Raw genomic sequence first — 27,041 nt, forward strand, 5'->3', positions numbered from 1 at the left:
AATATCAACAACTTTTTAGTTTTATAAATAATCGCATTACGTAAACGTCACTTGGAAAAATACTCTAAAGATATTCTTTCGGAGACTTTTTTTTTTCAATAATAGTAACCTAATAACATCATGATTGTCAAATCAACTATTAAATAGTTACGCAATGCTGTATGCAGCAGATTAAGTTGTATGTGAAATAGATCACGTTAAACAGATCCAAAGCAGATATAAATTTGAGCCACAGATTGAGTCATAATACGTGAATTTATGATAAAGATAAAAATACTTTAACTTTTATTATTCCCGTAACATAATTAACGTTTTTTATACAACAGCTGACAAAATGCTTGGAATGCTTTGAATTTTGACGATTTTCATACAAACGCATTCTATAACGAACCTTAAATTAATATATCTTTACAGGGTTTTGTGTGACTCGGTCTAATTAGATGCCAGCCATTATTTATTCTACGGTTTAAAAATACTTTGTATCGCTGTGTTCCAGTTTGAAAGGTGAGTTAGCTAGTGTAATTACAAGCACAAGTGACCTAACAACTAAAATCCCTGGTGATGGTGATCGTACGCATACACAGGTGCACTCAAATCCTCACTCTCATAATCCGATATGACAAATCCGACACTAGAATTTCTCGACCGAATAAGCTAGTAAACTTTTAATAACCCAACCTGGGATTCAAACTATATATCTGCGTCTGTATATACTAGCCACATACCAACGAGGCCGTTGGTATGTTACGTATTGTTATGACGTAATTTTACTTCACACATTCCCTTAGCGTGTTTCAGGGGCTTTGATAATTATCTTAAGCTAGTTTATCTGTCATCACCCTCCCCACAGAGATAGCTGAAATACCCGTTTAAAAGCTACGCTGCCATAAGAGAAGCTACTCAGGACAATGTCTTTATAAGCTGACTTCAGCATATTATCGGCCCTTCGCATCTTATATTACTGCGATGCTCCTAAAAACAAATTAAAGAAGCTGTTTATATTTAACAAGAATGCAATAAGCATTCTTGTGAAATATAAACAGTTTGGAAAAACATAGATGTTATTTCTTATGTTCCTCGTAAATTCTTTTCTAGGACTCAATGTGTTAATTTTAGAAAAAAAATATTATTGCTCCTAGCATATGTATTTTCTTCATATCCCTTTAAATAACTTGAAACGAGGACGTGGCCCTTTTCAGACAAGAGCCATATGTGGGCTTTCATAAAACAAGAGTAACGTCTAGATTCAATAGAGAAAACTCCAGTCTCTAGAGGTCTTTGTCACCAGAAAATGTTTCACTCCAATAAAAAATGAAATAACTGTGAAACTAGGTCGCGTGTTCATATAAACTTTTTTGTTAATACTCGTTTATTATGAAAGCGTTAAATATGGGTGCATACAAAAATGCAATCGTCCTTCATGCCTTCACTGATATTAATTACTCAAGAAGTTAATCGATAAAACATTTCCCATTATTATTAAAAATACGGAGATATTAGAATATTAGTGTATAAGTTTTAAATATTTAATGTCTATTAATATGTAATAGCTATACTGGCTTTGCACGGGTAGTGTAAGGGTCTAGATAAAACGTGTATACCTCTATCTTAATATTATATATAACTCTATTGATTTACACGGCGCACGCTAGTAAAGTCACCACATTTTTTTCACCTTCAACAATCGGTGTCATATTTCAGTCACATAATAAAAAATATAACGAATTATACAACGTTCGTCTAGAAACACTTCACCCATTGGATCGTATGAAAATCCTTTCTGTAGTTTGTAAGTTTATCGCGTTCAGACAGCAAAATATTCTACGGAGAACTTTGTGTCATAATATGTAACGATAAAAAAGGAAACCAGGTTTAGTCTAGTTCTATTCAATCCATAATTTATGTCTTGTGAAGTACCAAGCTCCAGGTGCTATTATAAAACTCTAGACTGAAAAACCCATTAATTGTATTGGCTGGCGGGAATTCAACTCATGAGTTCATTATCTGCAGCCAACTATGCAGCTATTCATAACTAAAATGTAAAGTAACCGCATGCGATAATTGACAGCCAGCTATCACCCGGATCTCCGATCATACCAAAATGATCAATCGAGAAAGTTATTCTGTCTTTGTAAATTTTAAAAATTATTAATTGCGTGATTACTATAGCCATTAATAAATCCTCCAAAAATAAGTAATTGTTACATAAACAAATTGTTTCGAATTTCGATTTCTTTAGAAATTTTAGATTTCAATACCGAGTCTAAACTATTTCTGGTTCTATATACATTACAAAACTATTTTACGTGTACAAAATAGCATATGTGGCGTATAAGTGTATCATAATAATTTAGTTTGTTGCATTTAAGTGTATTTAATAATTGAATATCGTGACGGCAGTTAGTAAATATTTCCCTTTGTAATGAATACGTTGAGGAAATCTGAAATATCGTATATTAATAGACCATACAATATTTGATTCATGCATCCACGCGCAAAGTTTTTCAATCGAACCCCTCCCTCGGTCGTATCTGAAAACTTTTGAATTTATGAAAAGAAGCCTCAGGACCGTCTTGAAATTGAAGAACCTCAGTTGGCTTCCAATTACATACCAGCCTACAGTACCGCCTACTACTACTACTACTAGTTAAAGCTATCAGGTATGCTGTAGCATAAAAATATTATTATCACAGTTTCCAATAATCTTTTTAAATGTTATTACATATTTAATAACAGATTTTTAGAAATAAGAACTGATGTGAATATATAGCCATTTGATTTTTATAATATTTTTTTGGTTTAATAATGTGAGTGTGTAATATATTAACTGATGAAAATTATGGGACCAACTTAAACCCACCTCATCCGGCAAAACTATTCTAGAGACGCATAAACAGATACTACAAGTTATTTACAGCTCTGCAAGTATTTACTGATGGCTTTGTGCAAGCTCGTCTGGGTAGGTACCACCCACTCATCAGGTATACTACCGCAAAACATCAGTACTTGGTATTGTTTCGGTTTTAAGGGTGAGTGAGCTAGTGTAATCAGAGGCACATGGGACATAACATCGTAGTTCCCAAGGTTGGTGGCGCATTGGCAATGTAAGAGATGGTTAACATTACTTACAATGCCATTACGTTGGTGACCACTTACCCTCAGGTGGCCCATATGCTCACCCGCCTACCAATTCAATTTAAAAAAAAATGGACACATGGGCGGCGTTAATCACTTAACCGCATTTCATGTGACTCGCTCGTTAGTTCGCTTATAAATAAAACATAAAAAGATCAATTTTCTAGCGCCATTATCAAAATATTTATTTATTTAAGGAAAACAACAGCGGGATACAAAACATGTTGTCATTAAAAATACAATATACAGACAATAGAGCCAATTACTTACTTTTTTCTATTGAAAAAATTCTGAAATTTAATTACTTTTTACATGTATATTTTTCAAATAAAGTTGAAAGGTTTTTTAACGTGTAATATGCATTTGTTGTTTTTATTTCGAAACACAAACATAATTTATTGCCAAAATTATAATAATACGCCCAATTGAATGAGCACACAGTGTTTCGCGCGAATTCTATTGATGTATTTAATTATATAAAGTGCAACAAAGTCGTAACTAAAACGATACGACATTACGATAGCCTTGTATTTGCGTGCAGAGTATTTTATCAATATAGATAATATAGTTTTGTCTTGTTAGTGAATCATAGATTTAAATAAACCGTCGTATTCGACAAACATAGGTTTTTGCGCTGGAAAATAAAACCATCTTCATATTTCGCCTCGAAGAAGAAAATACAGGCACATCATGAGTAACGTATAACGCACAAGTTGTGAGCTATTGAGATATTTCTAAGTACATTGGCTGTGATTATTTAATAGCCAATGATTTATGTAACTGCCCATATGCACTATCTATTCATCCGATATTTGGCATTTGATCAAATCGTCCAATCAAGAAAGCGACATTGCCAAAGTTTGTGGCAAAATGCAATAAGTTATATTATTAAAGATTTGTAAGTTCCAACTCAAGTAACTAATTTTTAAATTAGCTGTCAGTTCATAAATGTTCCACTACCGGGAATTATGTTGTTAACTTCGACACGCCATTTTAAAATACGATATCAATACAGGATTTAAGCAAGTTTTCTCCCGATGTTTCAAAACGAATTTAAGCACTAATTTCACACTACAAAACTCAGATGTAACTTAGTAGATTTAACCCCACGACTTTTGGATATCATCAGCCATCTCGGGAAATTCTTTGTATTTGATTACAATATACTTAATATTAAAAATAACTAATAATTTGACATCTATAAAAATAATATATAAAATCCGTATAATGTGGACAGAACACGTTTTAATGCGAATTGTATTGCAAAGTGTAAAATATTATTCTTATTTTATTTTTTATTTAAAGGTCGCTGCCGAAATTGTGCAATCAAGAGGAAGAGCAGGGCCGGCCACCTCAAGGCGGCGTCGTCACATTTGAACCCATACACCATGACCACGACTTCTGCGAGAGGGTCGTGATCAATGTAAGTACTCTCAATGCTTAATCTAATAATGATGTTGATGCCCTCCTAGCCGAGGCCAATACGGGACTCTCAAGGACTATAAACATTATAGTGCCCACGTAAACATAAGTATATTCTCTATTTCATCAATGTCATAATTCGATGGTTTTGATACAATATGACCAGAAAAGGATCAGGCAAAGGACTGGTTATAATTAGTATCTGAGGCTCGGTAACGTAAAACTGCTCCTCGTATCAAAAACACGAGCCGAACATTTTTTTTTTATGTCAAATACATCGCTTTGATAACCCAGTATTACTATTAGATTAGAATCAACGTTGCTTGATATGAAGACGTTTTGTTGGCGTAATAAAAAAACCTGCCAGAAATCTGATAGAAACTTGCCTTTGTTTTAAACTATATATCAATTCGAATGTCCATTATAATACCAAAAATTTGTTAAAATGGTATTATTTCAATAAACTGCTCATTAAAACTCGAATGAAAATCAAAATAGGTATAAAGATTTTACACAAGTATTACTTGACATAGGTAATTACATAGTATTTTTACATGCTACTCAAGAGTGCAATAATATAAAGTACGAAAAATATTTCATTTTCATTCGTTTCTCAGTGAAGCAATTCTATCTTAGCATAATTATAATAATTGCCGAGATAGCACTGTGTCAATCGAGGATTGCTGGTTCAACCCCAGGTTTAAGCACCTCAAAGTTTTCATATGTTTAATTCGGTGAAAGAAAAGATCGTGAGGAAACCTACTTGCACCGAGTGATAAATAACTACAATCTCAGATATATCTCGCTCAGAAAGGCTCTATGGCAAACTATAAAAAACGGGCACGTTTCACTGAAATTTCGCCCGAGCAAGTCTGGGCGAAACCGCAAATATATCAATGATAAATACAAACATATTTAATAATCCTTTATGAACCTGTACTATAAAACATATTAACGTTAATGATAATAATTAATCCGATTAAAAGCCAGCATGTTGCGCTATCTGTTATTCTTTCACATTAACGGTTCCTATATTTAACCAATCACTTTTGGTTTAAACAAACATTCGTATCTGTTACTAACAACGCATTATAGTCTGTTGTTCCACAATATTTTATGACGTTTTCCATCAGTTTTTATTGTTCTACAGAAACGCTTTGGTCTTATTGTATGAAAATATAATCAATGGGAAACAAAAAATATTGTGCTACAATATAGCAACCGGGTGTTAAAATGCATAACCATAGACTCGACAATTGCTGTCTTCCTTTTGTAATTAAAACTTCACATTTTATACAACACAACGGTTACTATAAACAGTAACCGTTGTGTTGTTTCATTGGGATTATTATTACTTCATGACATTGACTATCTCGATGATAGTCCAGTTTGTAATGCGGATACCGAAATTTAAGGCCAAAAAAGCCATTTTAGTTTTAATAAGGCAGATACTTTAAAATCACAGACAATTATTTATGCTTTAATTTTATTTATTTGTACATGCTAGAGTTGAGTATATAATATTTGAGAGAAGAAGAAACTAAGACTAACTTTGACCTACGGAGTGACAGACAACGCACAAGCTAAATCGGTGTGTCAAACATTTAGTAAACTATTTTATCAATATTAGAAATAAATAAATTATATTAAAATCATAGTAGACTTTTAAAGACATAATATTCTTTAGTTCAAGTGTTTCAATGTTTAATACAAAAGTTTTTTCCTCTGTTAAAACAAAAAAGATTTTATCCATAAAAATCTCTTTAGTAAAGGCACTAGAGACCTCATTGTCTGTTCTTGTTGCTTTCATCTTTTATATCTGAAAACACATTTCAGCGTTAAGGTAAATGCAATAGCTACAGAACCCGAGTAATGAAACACTCAGTTAATTATATAATAATATACTATTAAATAAATAAGCCGAGATGACCCAGTGGTAAGAACGCGTGAATCTTAACCGATGATCGTGGGTTCAAACCCAGGCGAGCACCACTAATTTTCATGTGCTTAATTTGTAATTATAATTCATCTTGTGCTTTACGGTGAAGGAAAACATCGTGAGGAAACCTACATGTGTCCAATCTCACTGAAATTCTGCCACATGTGTATTCCACCAACCCGCAGGAACAGCGTGGTGGAATAATCTCCAAACCTTCTCCTCAAAAGGGGAGAGCAGCAGTGGGACATTCACAGGCTGTTACAACGTTTATATATTAATATTATTTCGTCTACTTTTTAAACGTTTAAATATAATTAAAATAAACGTTTCACGATGCATAAAAAATTGTGTTGTCGAGTTTCTAGTGGTTTCTTTTCAGTATAAATTGACCCTACCACCCTGAAGCCCTACCACCAAGTAAAGGTTACGCCAGTACGGGTTCAGACAATAATCTGACACGATGTTTCTTTTGATGATTTTTTCCTTCAGCGCTGAATAAGAAGTCAATTGTCAACACAAATCAAACATATATTACTCATTTCGAATTCAAATGTATTGTATGGTATATAAATATTAGTTATATTAAAATGAAACATATTACATAGTATATTACTTTCTAACATCTTCTAAAATATTTCTTACATCGTTTAAATACTTTGCAATTACAGCTGCAGCTGCGACTATTGCAAACTATTTATAAAGTAGTAGTAGTAGCAATCCGTCCCAACGCCACAAGGGTTCAATTAGAGCAAAACACCGTTTTTTTTTCAGTAATGAGATATAAACAAATATTATAGTATCGGAACAGGCGTAGTATTCTAACATAAAATTCACGCTTGTCACCTCAATATTCTATTGTATATATAGTTATATCATATACTAAAGCCTTTTCCAAATCGCATTGCGTCTTTAGGTATAACTTTTATGTACATTGGTTTTTTGTCATTGGTAGGCAGACGGGCAAATGCGCCACCAACCTTGGGAACTAATATGTTGTATCCCTTGTGCCTGTAGTTACACTGGGTCATTCATCCTTCAAACCGGAACGCAACAATTCTACTAAGTGTGGCTATTTAGCGGTAGAATATATGATGAGTGGGTGGTACCTACCCAGCCGGACTTACGCAATGCTACCACCTAGAAAATAATATAGAAGATCTTATCGCACTCACTTTGTCTTTACTTGATGTGTTTATCTATATACCTTGTAACTTATCTAATTCTAATGATTCGAATTGCAAAGTGTAAATGGATTTTTATAATTTAAAAACTATTTATTTTATTATCTAAGGCTAGCATATTTTCCAACGAGATAAACGGAATTGCTATTCAACGGGAAAATGCTACTAGCATTCCTGCGAGCTTTCCACGCGATCGTGATTTGTAAAGAAACTATTTTTAATTTTGTTTTATATTTATAATCTCAATATCAATAATTCATATATATAAAAACATAAGTTCTTTAAAATATGAAAATAAATATTTTGACTAACGACTTCTTCCCTTTTAAATATATGAGGTATGAAAGTGTAATGTATACTGCCCTCGGTTCTGTACATTAACAATATCAGAAAATATAAAACAAAAATGTATTACAAACCTTGTCTAATAACAATAATATTTCTTACAAACTATCTAACTTTCTTTTTGAGGAGAGTGTCTAAGCTTATTCCACAACGCTGGGTCAAAGTGATTTGGTATCCGTGTCACAGATTCACGATGTCATGATGCTAGTGCCTATTGCTCATATAAAATCTGAACTCGTAAAATAAAATAATATGAAAATTTTATTTGTATCAATAATTATTGAATTAATTCAGAAAATCAAGCAAAAAAACTTAGCTCTTCATAATATTAATATGAGAATATTTGTAACGTGAATAACATAATTGCTCAATGTATGCAATTATTGCTTTGAAATATCCAGCCCTGGATTTGTGCCGACAAGTTACCGACCCAGGAGCCGCCCCACCAGACGAAGGGCCCAACCAGCCAATAAATAATTTTACTATAACCAATTCGGAATGGGGCACAAATGTTTAAGTTCCTAGGGCACTTAGATCTCTAAGTCCGGGTTTGGAAATATCAAGGTAATAAAAAATACGTTTCAACGTTATGCTGGTTGATTGGTAAAAGACGTATAACAAAGAGCGGCATATACAAGATTTGCACAAACTTAGGGAGATATTTTGACGTCCAATCGATACTAAAATTAAATATGCATAGTCCCCATTTTCCGAGAATGCTTGTATAATATATCACTTCTACAACTTGGTCAAAGTTGGCAGCGAAACTTGCCAGTGTTCACATTCAATTTCAGAGAGCTTGACTCGATGAATACTAATATAGAAATAGTTTTCTGTATTCAATTGTAAAACATATTTCTATCATAAAGTAATAAAGAGAATTTTACTCAAAAAGACAAAAGACATGACATTAATATTAATATTTTAGTGATATTAATGATATTATTTTTATTTATTTATGTTAAAGTTTTAAACAATCAAACAACTCTACACTATATTATATTTTTTTGCTCGTTAAACTAATGAGCAAAAAAGTTCTGTCTCATTGTCGTAGTGGCTAGCAGTTCAAATCTTCAAATCAATAAAAACTTATTCGGTTTTACTTTCAAGAATCAGTACGTGCTTACGCTCACTTAAACTCATATAAAGACACAGAGCTCAATACACACACATCGCAATCTCAATAAATACCTCTAGTGCAGCTCAAAGGCTCAGAATCGAAATCGAAGATATTATAACAGTGAACGGTAGTATTGTCTTACAAAAGGAATTTAATTTTAAGTGTACAATTCTATTATCAGTTTATGTATATAACCCTAACTGATAAACGGTCGCTTCGCTAAATTTAAATTTAAATATAGGCCTTTTTTACATTAAATAGAAAAGACATGATATTAGATTTATAAAAGTGTCCTATTCCAAACCAACATAATCGATTTCTATGCCAAATTCCATTGGAATCTGTCCAGCTGTTTGAGCGTGATTTGAGGGCACAAACATACTTTCATATTTATGATATTATTAATATGAATATTTTTGTTAATAATATTTTATAATATTTATCAGTGTTATCAAACATCAATAAGTTGGTTAGAGTATATAGATTCAGTAACCGACATTGTTAGTGACTGCCTTAGGATCCCATGTTAGGTAGGTTAGAGAGTTGTTATTTAGTTAAGCCGTCGCTCCCTGCAGGCATTCTTGTTAGCCTCAATTAATTAACATTGTTGGCTTAACACCCGGTTTCTTTCACTTGTAAATACAGTTAATTTTATTAAGTAAACTTATAAATATAAGTAAATATATTATTGGGTTTAAAATTGATTTCGATCATTTCATTCGTTTAACCTCAATAGAGCTCGAATCGTTTAAGAAAAATGTTTTAATTTTAATATGTCATTTTTCGATCTAATATATACATGTTGTTTCGAAAAGTTTGCTTATTTCGCTACATTGATTAATGTCAACGCGATTTTATTGCTCAAAAAATAGCTATTACAGTAAAAAATCAGAAACCTTTATACATTTTTTATGTGAACTTTTAATTCCAGTAAAATGTAAATATAATGTTATGAGGAATGTAAGCAGACTATAAAATCCAATTCACAACAATAAACAACACTACACTAAAACTGAAACGTACTTACAATTATAACGATCATGTTTTCAAAATTTTACCCAAAATTGTATTTCTGGCGGCAAATGAATAATTAAACCGGTAACCCCGTGCGCGTGCGCAGTTAACGTCGCCAATCGTGAACTGTTTATTGGTGCTCGTACTTTATCGACCAACCCCAAATCCTTCAACATTCTAGATAAGTTTTACTGATTTTTGGATAAATAGTTTAAAAGCGACACTCCTCGCAAAAAACAATATTAAATTTTTTTAATTATTGTGTTACACTTGAACAAAATTCAAGTTCCGTTTGGGTTTATTGTTCAGTACATAGAAAAACGTTTGTATTTTTTTTGTCCTTTTAAAATTATTCAAGAAATATTCATATCATTGATAGAATTAAACCTACATAATATATTCTAATCGAATTGTCGAAGGCTCGAAGATTGATTTAGAGTACAAAATATCATTAAATATAGAGTACACAATATCTTTAGATAACTATTTATTAATATATGAGAAAACTTTACTTTATCAAAATACAATAAGGGAAAAATGTTTCGATTGAATTTAATAAACTGTACGTGTGTGTGAACAGTAATTAGTAATCATGTAATTTTGCACCGCACTTAATTTTACGCCTGATGTCAAGCATTCGCTCTGTAATAGTCTGCATTTAATTGTCAATTAATTACACCACAATGACGATGTAGAGTGTGTGGTCAAATGATTTAACACTAAGTACCGGTAAGCCGAGATGGCATAGTGGTTAGACTGCATTAATCTTAACAAAAGGATTTTGTTATGGGTTCGAATCCTTCATTCTTGTTTATAATTCATTTCTTGCTCTTATCTATCACATGAATATCCACAAATCAGCATTGAATCAGCATGGTGGAACAAGCTCCCAACTTTCTCCACATAAAAACAAAATACCTTAGCCTACCAGTGTCACATTTACAAGCTCTTACTTACTTAGCGGTGAATCTCTTGCCGCGATACTTTTTATATATTTAATCGGGATAAATATTTATTCCGTACATTTTAACTAAAATATCCTTTTATACAAAGTAATAATGACAAAACATAAGTTATTTAAGTTTAAAGATTTAAATATAGATAACATTGACCCACCAGTGACGACAGAATATCTCATTACTTTCGAACCTCGTTTCGCCCATCGATAAATATAATTAAAAAACTTTTAGACCATTGTTGGTGGCTGCTCTCAAGAGACCAAAGGACTTCGGTTGAGAAGAAACGTCTTTTCATTAAACTTGTATCCTTAACAAGAACTTTACCTATTTATTGGTACAGCGGACCTTTTGTAAGCGATGAACTGGCTTATAATTTTTTATATCTTGTGAATATTACTTGCAAAGTTTATTGTTCTTTTAACAATCATTTTAAAATCTTTTATATCTATTTTTAAAATACTATCGTAAGAATAAAAATTTCGTTTAGAAGAGTGCTAATATAAATGATATTAGAGTGTGTGTTCGCTTAAGTGGTTTTATACTGATGGAAAACACGCTAATAATTTTTGCGTGTATCATAGAAAACTATTTTTATACTGAGAATGAAATCTAAACTTCTTTAAAGCAATTGGCTTTATATTGTATTTCGCAATCTGTAATTCTAATGGCGGTATAATATAGTATAATAAATATAACAGTAGGGATACTGTAAGGTCCGCTTTTGTGGGAACCTATTACTCGTCAATTATTCTAACGCTAAACAGCTATAATAAGCGTTTCAATTTGAAAGGTGAGTGTTCCAGTCTAGTTACAAACATACTAGAGACGTCTCGTGGTTGGCCAAGTAACTTATATTTCTTACAGTTTCCTATATCGGCAATGTGGTCACCACTTACCATCAGATGATCCATTATCTTGTCTGCCTTTTTAAAAATAAATTTAAATAAGAGATCGCATGCGATATTAAAGCTTGGTATAACGTATGGACTCACGGTTGCGTTAATAATTATTTAAAGTGTCGGTTAATTGCTAATTACATGCAAACATGCACAAATACGCATGCACGTTACGCTATGCTACGATGCCTAACATCCACGCCGATGGATTGTGTCCGCTGCAATTAATTTAACTCATTATGACGTAATATGATAGATAAATCGTTCAGTAATGCCACGGGGATAAATCACACGAAAATATTTATTTTCGGTTTTTTTTAATTCCTCGTGTCAAAATAGAAAAATATTTAAATTAAATAATATTGGTTACAATATTCAACATACATATTTGTCATTGAATTATATTAATGAAAGATTTTGTATATGAATGAATATATTCCTAATATATTCATTCATATACAAAATCTTTCATTATAAATGACGTATTAATAATAAAATAAAATAGTTACATTGGTACTCACGTAAGATGCCAATTCCTTCTTTAACTTAAAGCCGGTTAATGTCCCACAGCTGGACACAGGTATTCTTCCCTCAAACAAGGATCAGCGTTCATTTCATAACGACGCTCTAGTGTGAGTTATTAGATGCACATTTGGATCTTCATGATGTTTTCTACTACCATCGACTCCAGAGAAATTAGAAATCCAAAAAAAATATGGCCGTCGCGTCACATTGTAAGAACTTATAAGTAAAGAAAAATAATAAATAAATATGGTATACAATAAATAAAACATAGTTTCGTTAATAAAATAAATATATTTTTCTTATCTATATATACATAAGCGAAATGCCATTCATTACGAGATCTTTTAAACTATCCGCTCGATTGTCTTAAATATTGTCACAGTTACTCCATCTCCGACGTCAATAAAAAAGGATTTTATATCCAAAATACATTATTAGAAAGATAAAAAATAAAAATGTATTATTAGCTAATGATTATATATATTATCTAGCAACTACTTACGTATTTAATATACGCAACAGGAACATGAAGGCAACCAAGATTGTCACGTTTGCCGTCACGGCATACGAGTCGGTTTAACGCCCAAGGTGCAAGAATGTATATACGCTCTAAAATATGTAAAGTTCTTTGTTTAACTCAATATTTTAAACACTTAATAAATATTCAAAAAGAGAACGTAAAATCGAAAATCGTAAACTAAATTGCACAAAGCGACTGAACACTTGCACTGTTCGTCAAATTAGTGTGAGGTAATAACACGTGCCCGTTCCATTTCACGCTCATGATTAACGTGGCTTTTTGACATTCTACATGATTACATCGCCCATGAAAATCTATGCAAACTGAATAGAGGGTACTCAAAGTCTATGGCATATGTATATAACAAAATGACTTATTCATGTGATTCTGTGAGAGTGCTGTGAAATGGTAATCCGATTTTAATATATTTAATATATTAATGAAAATGAAGGAACTTAATTCGCACAACAATGATACTTTGATATTTATTAAAGTAAATATAGACTGATCGAATAAATACCCAATTGGAATACAATTTTGGGATTTCGAATGTAATAAGGAACGACTTTATAAACTCTCCACAGTTATATTTTCACAAGAAAATTATAAAAGTTAAAAATATATATCTTTTGTTTTCAAATAGCCCGTTTCGATTATTACAGCTTCGTTTACGTTTGCAACATAAGGTATAGCTCAGAAATTATAAACGTATAATCTCCATATTTGTCTCTTAGTCCGGGCTTAAACTCGCAATCTTCAGTTGTTATAACGTTATCTTTACCATCTCGGTTCAATTTATTAATAACCTAAATATATTAAGTAAAATTATTATTTTACATACATTTAAAACGTTTGTGTAATTATCAAATAAAAACACATGATTTCAATCGAACTTTCGAGATTTTGGTAGAAAAATGTCACGTTATAAAATGTTAGGAATGTAATTGCTAGTATTAATTAATTAATTATCTTTCATAGAATTATAAAAGAGAAAAGTATTCGTAAAGGTGTAGTTACGAGTTATAACTGTTAAACTTCCCTTTATACTTTACTTGCACATTGTTGAAATTTCCTATTCTGACCTTTAGCGAGCTAAATTAACATCACAAAGCATTTTCCTGACATTCAACCTCCAAGGATAGTGTTTAATGTGAGATAACCTTTGATAACGTATGCACGTAATACATTCGATACAGCTACCGCTCTGTTACAGATTAATCTAGTTTTAAAACCGTCGTAGAACTTTCAAAGGTATGAGTATAGTCATGAAGTTGATATTTTAAATTAGTTATTAGGTAGTTTGTTTAATAATTAATGTTTTTGTTTAACAACAGCAATCAACATTATGTAAAATCGAACTAATGATATGAGATGACGAAATCGGGCCTGAAAATGTTTAATAAAATGTATTGATTTAACATTATTATACCTTTCCTTGGAACAAATTCTGCGCGAAGCACACGTGATAGAAGTGACAATTCTTTCTTCTCTTTTTTATAGAAGTTTAACTTCAAAAGGCATTTTATTATGCCGTTTATTTCATAAAAATGTACAAAAAGGCACGGAGTTATAATGAAAATTGCATTATTGATTTTTTTTAATCTCAAGATAGGCAAATAAGTGAATGAGACACCGGAAGGCTAAAGCCCCGTAGAAACTAACGGCCTTACTAATAAACGTTGCTGAAAGGGTGATTAGTTAAGCAATAATGTATCTTCATCTTTCAAATTTCAAATCGATAATGACAGAAAGAGTTTAAAGAGATCAGTGGTCAATTGATCAGCCGCTGAGCAACGTTTAAAGAAAAGGCCGTAATAGCTTAACACATCTTACAATGTAGCACCTGTCAAAACAAATAAAATTCCATAAATCATGAATAAGTATAACATGTTACATATGAGTGACATTCAAAATAAATCAACAATAAAATAATCATCTATCATTCTACCGAAATCCCAATTTCGATCATTAAACAACCGAAAAATTTAATAAAAATATTATAAATGTTTACTAAAAGTAGGTCGCACGAAATCCATGTCGTCTTCAGGGACCGAGACATTTAAAAGAACCAAATATAGATACCTTAAAATACCGCATTATAAATAGTTGAACTTGGTGTTTCTCTGATCTCTGAACGCACTAACGCGAGGAATTTCACTGACGATATAACGCAATGTCTACGATTGCCAAAACACTGGGCTCACATTAACGTCTGTGGAAAAAGAAAGTAAGAGGTTTTTCCGCATGACTTAATTAATATTTAATGAAATCTCACTGTCACTTTAATGAAATTTACTAACGTTTTTGTTTTACTTTTGTTTTCTGTATAAATGTTTGTCCTAACTCTTTAAAAAATAACGATATTACGTATTTGAGTTTATTATGATTTTTACAAATAGATTAGTTACGTGTTGTTTTGAAAATAGCGCCGTATGTGTCTTCAAAGTGCGGCTTTTGAATCTTTATAAGACCATCAAAACATATAATTATTAAAGGACAAAAAACACGTGACATTAATGACGTCAAACCAGTAAACAAGAGGAGAATTTTCCGTTGAATTTATTGGAAAGCGATCATGGTTGACTTGCCAATGTGGAGCGTTGCTTGTCAAATATTGTGCGTGTCAGAAAAATCTCATGTTTTATTCTGAGCCCTCAAAACTGGTAGTACAAGTGAATTATTTGTAGTATTTATTTATCTCCTCGTAAAGAGTTTTTTGTCTGTTTATGATTACAATATTCTGTAAACACTCACTGCCCCCGTTTACAACGGAGCTTTAATAAATTATCGTATACGACAACATGAGTCTAAATATAAATCAGTCGAATATGAAATAGAAAAGTAAGCGACGGTAATCGCTCGCAGTGGAGGCGCGTACGTCACAGGTGAACCGTATAATAAAATTTAAAACCAGGAACCATTTGCGGTCAGATTTACAACGTTACCGTCGGCGTATTAATTATAAAATCTCTTCATAAAAGCGTTGCCGGTCTATCGGTTGCAGTACGCACACGCGCCCTTGGTGAATACACAATAAAATGTATTTTTGGCCCGGTCCATTGCCAACCGCAACGCAACAGCCGCGGCGAAAGAAATACCGCGTAAAGCAGAGCACCGTTGGGCTTGCGTCGTAAATTTTAATTTATGCGTCGAAAACGTGCATTCGCGACGCTAGTAAACATTTACTTATCGCCTAACCCTATGATACCCTAACGCCCAAGGCACCCAGGAACGCCACCTCTCTTAATCTCATAGAATAATACAGCGATTACTTCATAACCGTCATCTACTCAAACGCATAATTATAAATATTCACATGAGTAAACATTGCATTTTTATAAGAAGCGCTCATTCACCAAGTGGTTAATTCTTATATAATAATAGAAGAAAACTTTTTTAGCGATTTTGATATTATTTCATCATTTAATCTTATCGAGTTATTTATTTACCGTTATAATTATGTCAATACGAGATTTCCCTACAAGCAGGAGCTTGTACAATACCGCTTAAAGTTGACAATGTGCTTAATGATTCCACTGATAATATAATATTTATAAAACTGGATAATCATTCTTTTAATTTGGGAGACACTTTAATCAAATAATATATAAAATGTATTTGAATGTTTACTAGAAAACTACTATTGTATAATTACACGATGAAATAATACGTCGTATAGTTAATACGTTACGACAATTGCAAAGGTCAATAACATCGTCGAGGGTCTTACAACATGCCTCCTAACGATCAAATAAAATAGACAATACACGAGAGGTTAGGATATGGAAGATTGAAACGAGATGGTATCTAATATATTATATTTGGTGGTCAGAAATTGCTAAAAATACTTTAAAAATTTTAATAACAGTGATATTACTTTTTGAACGCACATAAACAGTATTGTTTTCAAATAAATAGTTCGTTTTAAACATTTGTAAGAAACATTTTTCAACTTTAGTTTACCTTCTAATAATTCTCTTGTTTTATTTCACATAGTGATTGATGATAGGAGTAATCAAGAATTCTGTAAAACTCTGTAAACTGTTCGTAAAGATCTCATTTACGTTCGCTTGTTTTAGAAATATTGACGCTTTAATTTTTAAAAAGATATTTATGTATAAACCATTTATTTACTATCATAAAAATAATACGACGTAAATTCTCATTTTATATTTGTTTACGTGTTTTTTGGACTCGTATTTGTATGTTTCTTTTCTAAATTACAAAGCAACCATCATTACCATTACATACTCTTGTAAAACTAAGTAGTAACTGTATTTAAGTTTTTAATTGAAATATTTCACTAGAAATACATTTCGAAATTAACGTAGCCAAAGTGCTCTTACAGCCACTTTTCAATAATTGAGTCAGAAGCAATTCAGGTAAACGTCTTGAGTGTACTTCGTTAAAACTTACTCGTTAACGCTTTTTAAAAACGCGAGATTTTATGATTTCTGAGGCTGCCTTTGCAGACTACCCAGTCGAAAGACGGATTTTATATCTAATAGACAGCACGTATTATAAGGTATTCACTAAAATGTGAAAAAAAAAACATTTTAACTTTGATTAACGAGACGAAACTTTAAAGTTTTATGTTAAATACTACAGTTTACTACAATAAAATCGTGTCGCCAAAACGTTACGTTTTAGCTTTTTTTTTTATTATAAACTTAGACTGTTTTAGTTTCGCGTAAAAATTTTCCTAATAATTATTGGTTTTGTATTTACCCAACTTATATCCGCGGCTTTACTTAGGTTTTATCACGCAGTCTTAATTTCAAATACATCGAATACATTTTTCATAATTAAATCCTCTTTATGCATTCATTATTATACTTACTGTAATCATCATACGATCCTAAAATAAAATAATTACATTTATTTTCTTGTTACCTTACCTTGGTTGCTTTTTTAATACGTTGAAAATAATCAATCCAATCGATTGATCGAGTATAAGAGATGCGAGGAAATAAACAAATTACGTATTATAATAATAATATCCTGGGACATTATTCACACACGGCCATCTGATCCCAAATTAAGCAGAGCTTGTGCTATGGAAACCAGACAACTAATATACTACATGTACTACTTTTCTTTTATAAATACATACTTATATAGATAATTACACTCAGACTCAGGACAAACAGACATGTCCATGCACACAAATGTCTGTCCTGGGTGGGAATCGAACCCACAACCTTCGGCGTGAAAGGCAGGTATCTACCAACCACGCCAAACGGCTCGTTATATTATCATATTATGAATATTTCGTTCGTCGTGTCATATTACACCAGACAAGCAATAATTAACAAAAAAGCTTTAGAAATCACTTCACATCCTCTTACCTCTTATAAATACATTTAACAAACAAACGCAAAAAAGTTTACAATTTTGTTATACGTATACATTAAATGTACAATAAATCGATAAAAAAATACCTTTACTTGAATTCACATTTGAAATCCATAAATTTCTAACTTGATATATGTCGAGTCGTGTGTCATTTCTATTTATATGCAAATGTTACAAGTTGGAAAACGAGCCGTTCCGTTCCGTCGGGAATCCGATGCAAGCCAGCACGTTTGATTAATCCTTCAAGCTGACACACTACAGTTTATTTGCACTGAAACGTTCTATAAACAAGACATCAACTACTGCGATGTTTGTGAAATATTTTGCATAAATCCAGACTATCTGCTATTAAGTATTACAGATGTATCAACTTACCGATGATTCTATTGTAATGCTTTCATTAATGTATAATGTAGTCCCAAAAAAAATTTTAAATTATGAACGAATTTTGTATTCGTTCATACACACTCAAAGCTATTTTTTATATTATTGTGTTCTGGTTTGAAGAGTGAGTGAACGGGAGACATAATATCAATAATTAAATACGGGAACAAAAGACATAATATCTCAGTACCAAAGGTTGAAGACGCATTGGTGATATAAGGGATTAATATTTCTTTCAGAGAAAATGCGACAGTGAACAAAAGCGGCGAAGACCAATCAGCGCCGCCCATAGACTTTTTCTCAGGTGGCCCATTATCCCATCTGCTTTAACGAAATAAAAAAATATAAAAAAACAATATTTATTATACGTATTATCTAAATTCTAGTTTTTTTTAATGACTTTGATTTTTTTAATCAAAAAGAACTTAAACGTGTATAATAGCCAACCGCGATTATACTTCTTACATTATAATTTTATTATTATTATAATTTTATTGTAAATCAAAGTAAAGTTAGTTAATCATTAATCAATAATAAAAATAACGTTAATTATTAGTGGAAGGACTTTAGTGTTTCAAAAAATGTTTATTTTTAAAAGACATATGCTAGACAAGTTTATTTTTGAAAGAGGTACAAATGGGCCATGAATCATCTTTGTCTATAGACAATATAAAGTAAAAGTAACAGCCTCCGAGGCTTTAGTCCATGAGTTAGTTTAGACGCTGCTTAACTTTCTCTCTACTTTTCCAAGAGCGTTTGGAGCTTATTTCACCACGATGCTTTAAAGCTGGTTTCCTCATCACCATTTTACTTCACCGCCAACCACGATATGAACGTTAAGCACATGAAAATTAGGTAGTCCTTAGCTGGACTTAAGACCACAATTGAGTTTAGATTTGGTTGTTCTAGACACTGGGATATCTCAACACTGGCATCGTAAGAAATATCAGCTGCTTGATCTATTATACAGCAATGTCAAGCAATACAAAGTATTGCTGTTTAGCAAGCTGTTGGTACCAACCCTCCCAAACGGGATCGCATTTAGCCCTATTTTCGAACGATCGTGCCTAAAACAACAACCGTTTAAGTATTTTTAAATACTTAAACGTGGAAACTGGACATACTTGCCAGTCAAATAATAATTATACAGACATTTTGAATAATAAATAAAAATGTTATGCTAATCTATAGAGATTAGCCAACTACTCAAGAGATATTATAGTGCACAAGTATGTGCGCAAACACAGGTGTACCTATTCTCTCTCTCATAATCCGATGGGACGGCAATCCGCCACGATCGCAAAGAGTTCAAGCGCAGAACCACGGGCAGGCACGGGGATTATTATAATAATCTTTAACTATAGATAGGAAACTTATTCTTATTAAGCTTTTACTAGTGCTATTAAAATATTTTTGTTAGGTTATCTGACAATAGTTTTTTCCATGATTTATCAATGTCCTTATCCAGGATCAAAACTACCACTATGTGAAATTTCATTATTTTAGATCGAATCCGCGGTTTAACGGTGGAGTGTACACACTTCCAACTACCAGACTCCGGGCTGCTTCTGAAAATTTTCTGTCAGAAAAACCCAGTAATTTTTTATTGGCCCGATCTGGGAATTGAACCCAGGACCTCTGGATCTGCGGCTTTACATCAAGCCACTAGGCCAACGAGGCACTCATTTTGAATACACGCAGTATTAATCAATCTTTCCTGACATTAAGATAACAGGAATAATCAAGAATTGGATTGGATTAATCAGGAAAGTTTGTAGTAACATAATCATGTAAACGCGGAGCTCTAAGGTGTTTCATTATCTGTTATTCGTTATCCGTATGGACAGAGTAATCTATAATCTGCTTAAGAAAATCAAGAAGAGGTTTAATTGTGTTGTATTTCTGTAGTGTCGTTCATTGTAATTTTAAAGCTAGAGCGTTTGTATGGTTAGTCGCTGTACTCTCAGGAATTACGAGTATATATCCAATTTGAACAATTAATTTTACTCGCTAATATATCATATAGAAATGTTATAGATTATTATATGAGTGCTACAATCTTAAGGAGCGAAGCAATAACTATAAATGTAATCAAATATGTATAAAATAGACATGAATAATTGAATATAGTGAAACTGTTAAGATTTCTTTAAATATGTTTTACTTCGATATATATATACATTCATTTTAATATGTTTGCATATATTAATATTTAATATAATAGTAAAGTGTAATGATATTATAACGCTATTCATTTTGATATTTATTGAATCATAAATTTTACCACCGCGATGTTTTGTTTAAATTTAATTCTTGCTAAATAGTACAAACATAAAATAGGTATCTAATTTCAACAAACAAGGCCGATACTTAGACAAATACCAAGTACAACACCGAGTTGTTATCACATAAAGTACTGGACTTGTAAATGTTTATTACCACAAGTCATCGACAACGGTCCGCTCTTTACGCGCCATATATAAATCATTTTAATCGTAACACTTCTCATTCCTATTTCATTCTAACAAACATTCCTGCTTTGTGTAATACGTATATCATCTTTATAAAAACGCTCGTAGATCAAATATCCCTTTTGTTCCGTTTAGTTGCTCTAAACAAAAGTGTGTACGGCATTTTATCAGACAACAATAGTGGAATCAACTCATACCAAAATTCCATGATTTTTAAAAGAGCTAAAAATAAAGGAATGAATAATAGAGATGCCTAACTCTTATACGCAATATCCATATATTAAACTTTAGAGCTCACATGATATAATAACATAGGCTCTTGCTAGTATCGACGTTGATGATCTTATTAAGAGCTTTCTGAATTAGTCGTTTTGATGGCAAAATCCAGAAATGGAGATACTAACAATCCCCTGGGAACGGCGACGGGTCGTTTTGTGAGAAACTTCATGCGTTGACACGTTACCCCGACTCACTCAGGGAAACAATATTAAAAGCCAGAGCCGTATCGGAGATTTGCTGAGCAAATTTGTGCCCTATGCTGACCTCTCGAACTTTGGACTACTATTAGTCCAAAATGCAAAAGCATTTAACACAGAATCAGAATTGCGATTCAATCGGGAAATACTGCTAACATTCTTGCCATCATTCCACATAGTTATGATTTGTGCAGTAACTGTTTGTAATTTTGCTTTACAGGTAGATTTAAGTCCTCAGTCTAAATAACTCGTATGTAAATAAATGTCTTGCTTAACTTAATTCCTCAACAAAATATTTACTACTTTTTTTTCTTTCTTTTTTTTATTTTCTTCTTTATTTTAATTTTCTATAATGAAAAGGATACGATGTCACCCATAAGTGACGGAAAAACAAACGTTATAAATACAATCAAATTCATTACGAATAAAATTAAGTAAGTGTATGTAACATTGTCTCCCTGACTGTATTTAAAATATTCACAGTAACATTATAAATGCAAAAGTAATTTTGTTCAATACACTTTCACATCTTAACCACTCAATCATTATAAAACTTAGCTTACAAGTTTTAAAGGGTACTGAAAAGTATCTGAAGTATCTAAAACCTGCGCTCTACCCCTCCCTCATACGTGGGCGAAGCTGCGAACGGAAAGTAGTATCCAATAATTTTAACTAATGCTTAATTTTTACAATTTAGTTATTTTAAGCGAATTTGAATTCGTTCCTACCTGGAAAATGAAAAATAAAACTAATCAAAGAGTTTTCTTTTATCACATATTTAAGGATTTTCTTTCTACGGAATTACATTTTTTCATACCATAACACATGGAAATTGCGTAATCAATTTTAATTGTTTTAAATATTCACTACAGTTGAAATTAGTTACCTATGTGAGGACAACATTAATCAAAAATCTCTTTTCCCATTTAAAAACTAAACTATAAATAAAAATAAAATTCAAATTATTTTTTTATTTTTTTTGTAAACAAAGAGTTTTAAAGTCTACTAACTAATTCAGAGCCACGGGACAATGTAAGGTAAGGCGGGGCAAGTCAGTTTTACAATCATTATGCTGCAAGCTTTCGTAGGAAACGTAACGTATAATAGACGGGCTGTTTCCCACGACAGCCTTTATTACATCTAATAAATTCAACCTTGTCGGTTATAACTTGACATTCAGTGGAATAACTATATAGTAACAAACCTGTAACAGCCTGAATACAATCATTTTTGTTGTTTATTTTTCCTTTATTATACCGAACACAACAGTATAATAAAGAACGTTTGTATATTTATTTATTTGTAGATTGTTTTTTTAACGATTTCAACAATAAGAAATTGTTGTTTATTATCATTTATATCATAAAATAGTTCGTATTTTTATTTATTGACGATAGCAATGCGAATTAAGTTAGAATTTAAGTTTTACTAGTGACGGGGCATTGTGCAAGCTCGTCTGGGTAGGTATCACCCACTCATCAGATATTCTACCGCAAAACAGCAATACTTGGTATTTTTGTGCTCCGGTTTGAAGGGTGAATGAGCAGGTGTAATTATAGGCACAAGGGACATAACATCTAAGTTCCCAAGGTTGTTGGCACATTGGCGATGTAAGCGATGGTTAACATTTCTTACAATACCAATGTCTATGGGTGTTGGTGACCACTTACCATCAGGTGGTCTATTTGCTCGTCCGCCGACCATAAAAAAATTTTTTTAGGGGATTTATATTTTTGTTTCCCATTCAAGCTACACGTGAGGCTTATCGTGTGTACCGCAAAGCCCGACGGGTCGAGATCGACCCTGCGACTTTATATTCCATTGAACTATTACATCGTTAAATATATATAGTGCTTATAAGCTTGCTTATGTGAAAATTGTTGTGTTCAAGTCGAAGGTTCCAAGTGTGATTATATTTTGTAATTAAATATTTCGTTTTAAATAAAAAACTAAAGGTTACAAATCTTTCGTATTAATTTCATATTAAATCATTTATAAAAAATAACTTCGAAATTAAAAAGTATACATGTAAATAAACCGTCGTAACATCAAAAATTTTGATTGCGCATGCACATGGCGGATATGAATTGTTAAATGCATGCATCACGAGAAAATGTATTATTTTAAATTGTAGAGTGTACATCATATTACTCTGAATTAAAATATATAATCCTTTTTTCCTAGAACCAAACTAGACAAACACACCACTGTGCTTTGTTCTGGTCAGTTTAGTGAATACACACATAGATGAATTGTATCAGATATATAGATAGACACTATATTGCTACCATTATTTCTTGATTGTATTATTATAAGAAAAAATATCACTAAAATAAAGAGATTAATATTCTAAATAATATTAATGTAACAAATTGAAAACTAATATAGATATAAAACATCGCTAGGACAATGTCAAGTTATGTAATTTTCTTTGAGCATCATCTTCCGAAAATATTTTAAAATCTCCAAATTTTTAGTACACTGTGTTTTTAAAGTATAAATGTCAATTTTACAATCACTAATATTTTTTTTTGTCGTTATACTTAATTTTGATAAGGAATAATACAGTGTAATAAAAGTTAAGATTCTTCCATTGTAAAACAAAATTATGTATGTTACATAATTTTAATGATAACATTATACAGTATATATAACTTTGAAATATATACAAACAAAATAGTCTTTTTAAGGGCTTGAAATAACTCTAATAAAATCGCCTTTCCAACGCTCGTGTAGGACATTTTAAGTGTGAAGAATAAATAAAACGCCCTCGGCAGTGAGGACGCGGTGAGATCGATTTATCAAGCCGTGCAGCATCCGCAATGTACCCGCAATATGCTATTGTGTTAATCGTAGTTAAATCTGCGTAGAGATTATAACACAAATACCTTCACTTTTATTAAATAAAAATAAAACTTCTCCATTATATGCAGATCTGTGTTCTTATGCACTATAAGATAGCAAGTGTTGGAGTCCTGGGTTCGAATTATAATTCAGACCCAGGAATTCTCAGTAGCAGCCTGATGTTAAAAAAGTTTGTTTTAAATAACAGTTAACAAGTTTATACCAAACAATTAATAAATGTAATATATACACTTCTGTATGGTCTGAATAGCTCGTAGTTAAATTTCTAATTTTACGCTATTTTTCCTAGACTCTTGACTTACTCTTAACCTATTGGGCTAAGCAAGTGACTTCAACTTTCAAGTAAGCTTAAGAAAAAACGTCTAGAGGTTTTAAATTAAGCGATCTTGTTCCCTACTATCGAAGATTATGTAAATCAATGCATATTTCCGTCGCTGGGATATTACATTTAAAATTTAAATTATTATTGGCAATTAGTTGGTAGTTTTAATGTTTTTTTTTTCTTTTAACTCTATAAATTATAAGATAGAAATTATTATAAATTTAATTAAATAGAAACTACACAGTAGCATACTATAAATAATAATTAAAAATCAGTTCTTATGGAGTAATTTAAAGTATTTGATACAATATTATCAAAACTTACCATTAACTAAGCAAACAAACCACAAACTGTTCTTTTTTTTAATAATATCTTTAGCTTGTTATCATTATGTATGTCGTGCTTTACCTAATATAATATATTAAGAAGCAAAAGTCATTTTTTTAAATATCTTCAAAATTACTTCTTAATAAATCTTTTAGGTCCAGATTATAAATTACAGGCTAATAGCAATCTTTACAAAAATTTTGTATTAATATCGACTACATCACCCCAGAATATCATGCCATAGGACATTATCTTATGAAATACATTAACCGAGCTGTATCTAAATCAGTCAACTGTCAATTTTTTAACCACTAATACAACAAAGCCTTTGCCTATACTAGTCAATCTATTAATATGAGAGCCAGGTTGAAGATTAGTATCTATGGTGATATCTAGATATTCCGTTGTTTATGGAACGTCTAATGCTTTTTTTGTCTAATAAAATAAAAACAAAATAGAACTTTGTATACATCGATTAAAAGACGTCTATTCATTATGTAAGCATTTCACACAACGTCACACACGATATTAATCTTTTTAATGTCAAGCTTAATCTGACCATTATATGACAGCACAATGACTACTCTCAATAATATGCCATTCGTGCAGTATATGTTATAGTGAGCGCAAACACAAGTGCACTTTCGTAATCCGACAGGACCGGTCGACCGAAGAGGTAAGACGGAAAAAGTGCTTTACGTAATTTTTCTTTAAAAAATAGAATAGAATGTAATTTCATTTTGGGTTCTGCAGCCAGCAACTTGATCATCGAGGCAGTTTTATCTATACATAAAAAATAGTGAGTTTTAGATCAATATTATTATCACTAGACGATTGTAATGATTGTAACGAAATGATTGAATGATAACATAATTTTCATAGAAATAAAACTTCTAATTAATACACTCTATAGCCAAGTTTTTTTTTAATCTCTTTAAATAATAATAATTTGAAACTTCACTGAAAGAATTTTATCTTTATATATAAATATTATTAATAAGGGTTGCATTTTGGCTGTTCACAATTGCATTTGCTTTACATGTTACATTTTACTCAACAAACACAAAATAACAGGTCAACCTAAGAAGCATTTGACTTTGTAAATCGGGCAGGTAAAGATTTAGAATTGTATTTAAAGAGTGATAAAATGAGATACAGACGTCTACCTTTGCGTGAAAGCGTACCGGGACGATTTGTTATATCCACGTAGGCGAAGGATTCGCCTTCGCCATTTGCGCCATCACCCTACGGCGGTGTAAAATTGTTCACGATAATATCTTGTCATGCAGCATGCATGTAATGTAAGTAACAAGCTAACAAGAACCGTTATCGTGTTCTTAGCAAAGCATTACATTATGAGTTATGACACGTTCACGATCTCGACCTTTACTCGGTCATATCACATGAATGGCACACCCGCACCTCGTTAAGCAAAGTGCATTGCTTCTCGACCTTGGCCTCATACCCCATGGGGTATGCATGTTGATGTGTGTCGACGGGTGAGTGTTTAATAAAATATATTCGTTACATTTGTGTATTGTTTGGCTTTTAATATTATCATATAATAGCCATTTTCAAAATAAGTATATTATAATTGTTTGTATGTTGGATAGTAACTTGATTTTGGTGGTAGGTGGTGTAGGGGGCATAATTTTTTTATATTTTATTTATTATGAAACATTTTAAATGACACAATTACGGATAAATCCTATACTCGTTTTGTACAAAGCTTAGAAATCGGTTTGAAGCCTTGGAAAATATTTTTCTTTAAGTCTTGGAAATCGT

General features: G+C 31.8%; 1 protein-coding gene across 3 annotated transcripts in view; it reads left to right on the forward strand.

Annotated features, from left to right (window-relative positions):
• The window catches only part of LOC126780339 (potassium voltage-gated channel protein Shaker), a 132,720-nt gene that overhangs the window by 86,866 nt on the left and 18,813 nt on the right, over window positions 1-27,041 (forward strand). For all 3 annotated transcript variants that reach the window (XM_050504727.1, XM_050504726.1, XM_050504728.1), the window contains one exon: window positions 4,441-4,558. In XM_050504727.1, the coding sequence (XP_050360684.1) occupies window positions 4,441-4,558 (118 nt within the window). The remainder of the gene's footprint in view (window positions 1-4,440; window positions 4,559-27,041) is intronic.

This window comes from Nymphalis io, chromosome Z, assembly GCF_905147045.1.
Source record: "Nymphalis io chromosome Z, ilAglIoxx1.1, whole genome shotgun sequence".
NCBI lineage: Eukaryota > Metazoa > Arthropoda > Insecta > Lepidoptera > Nymphalidae > Nymphalis > Nymphalis io.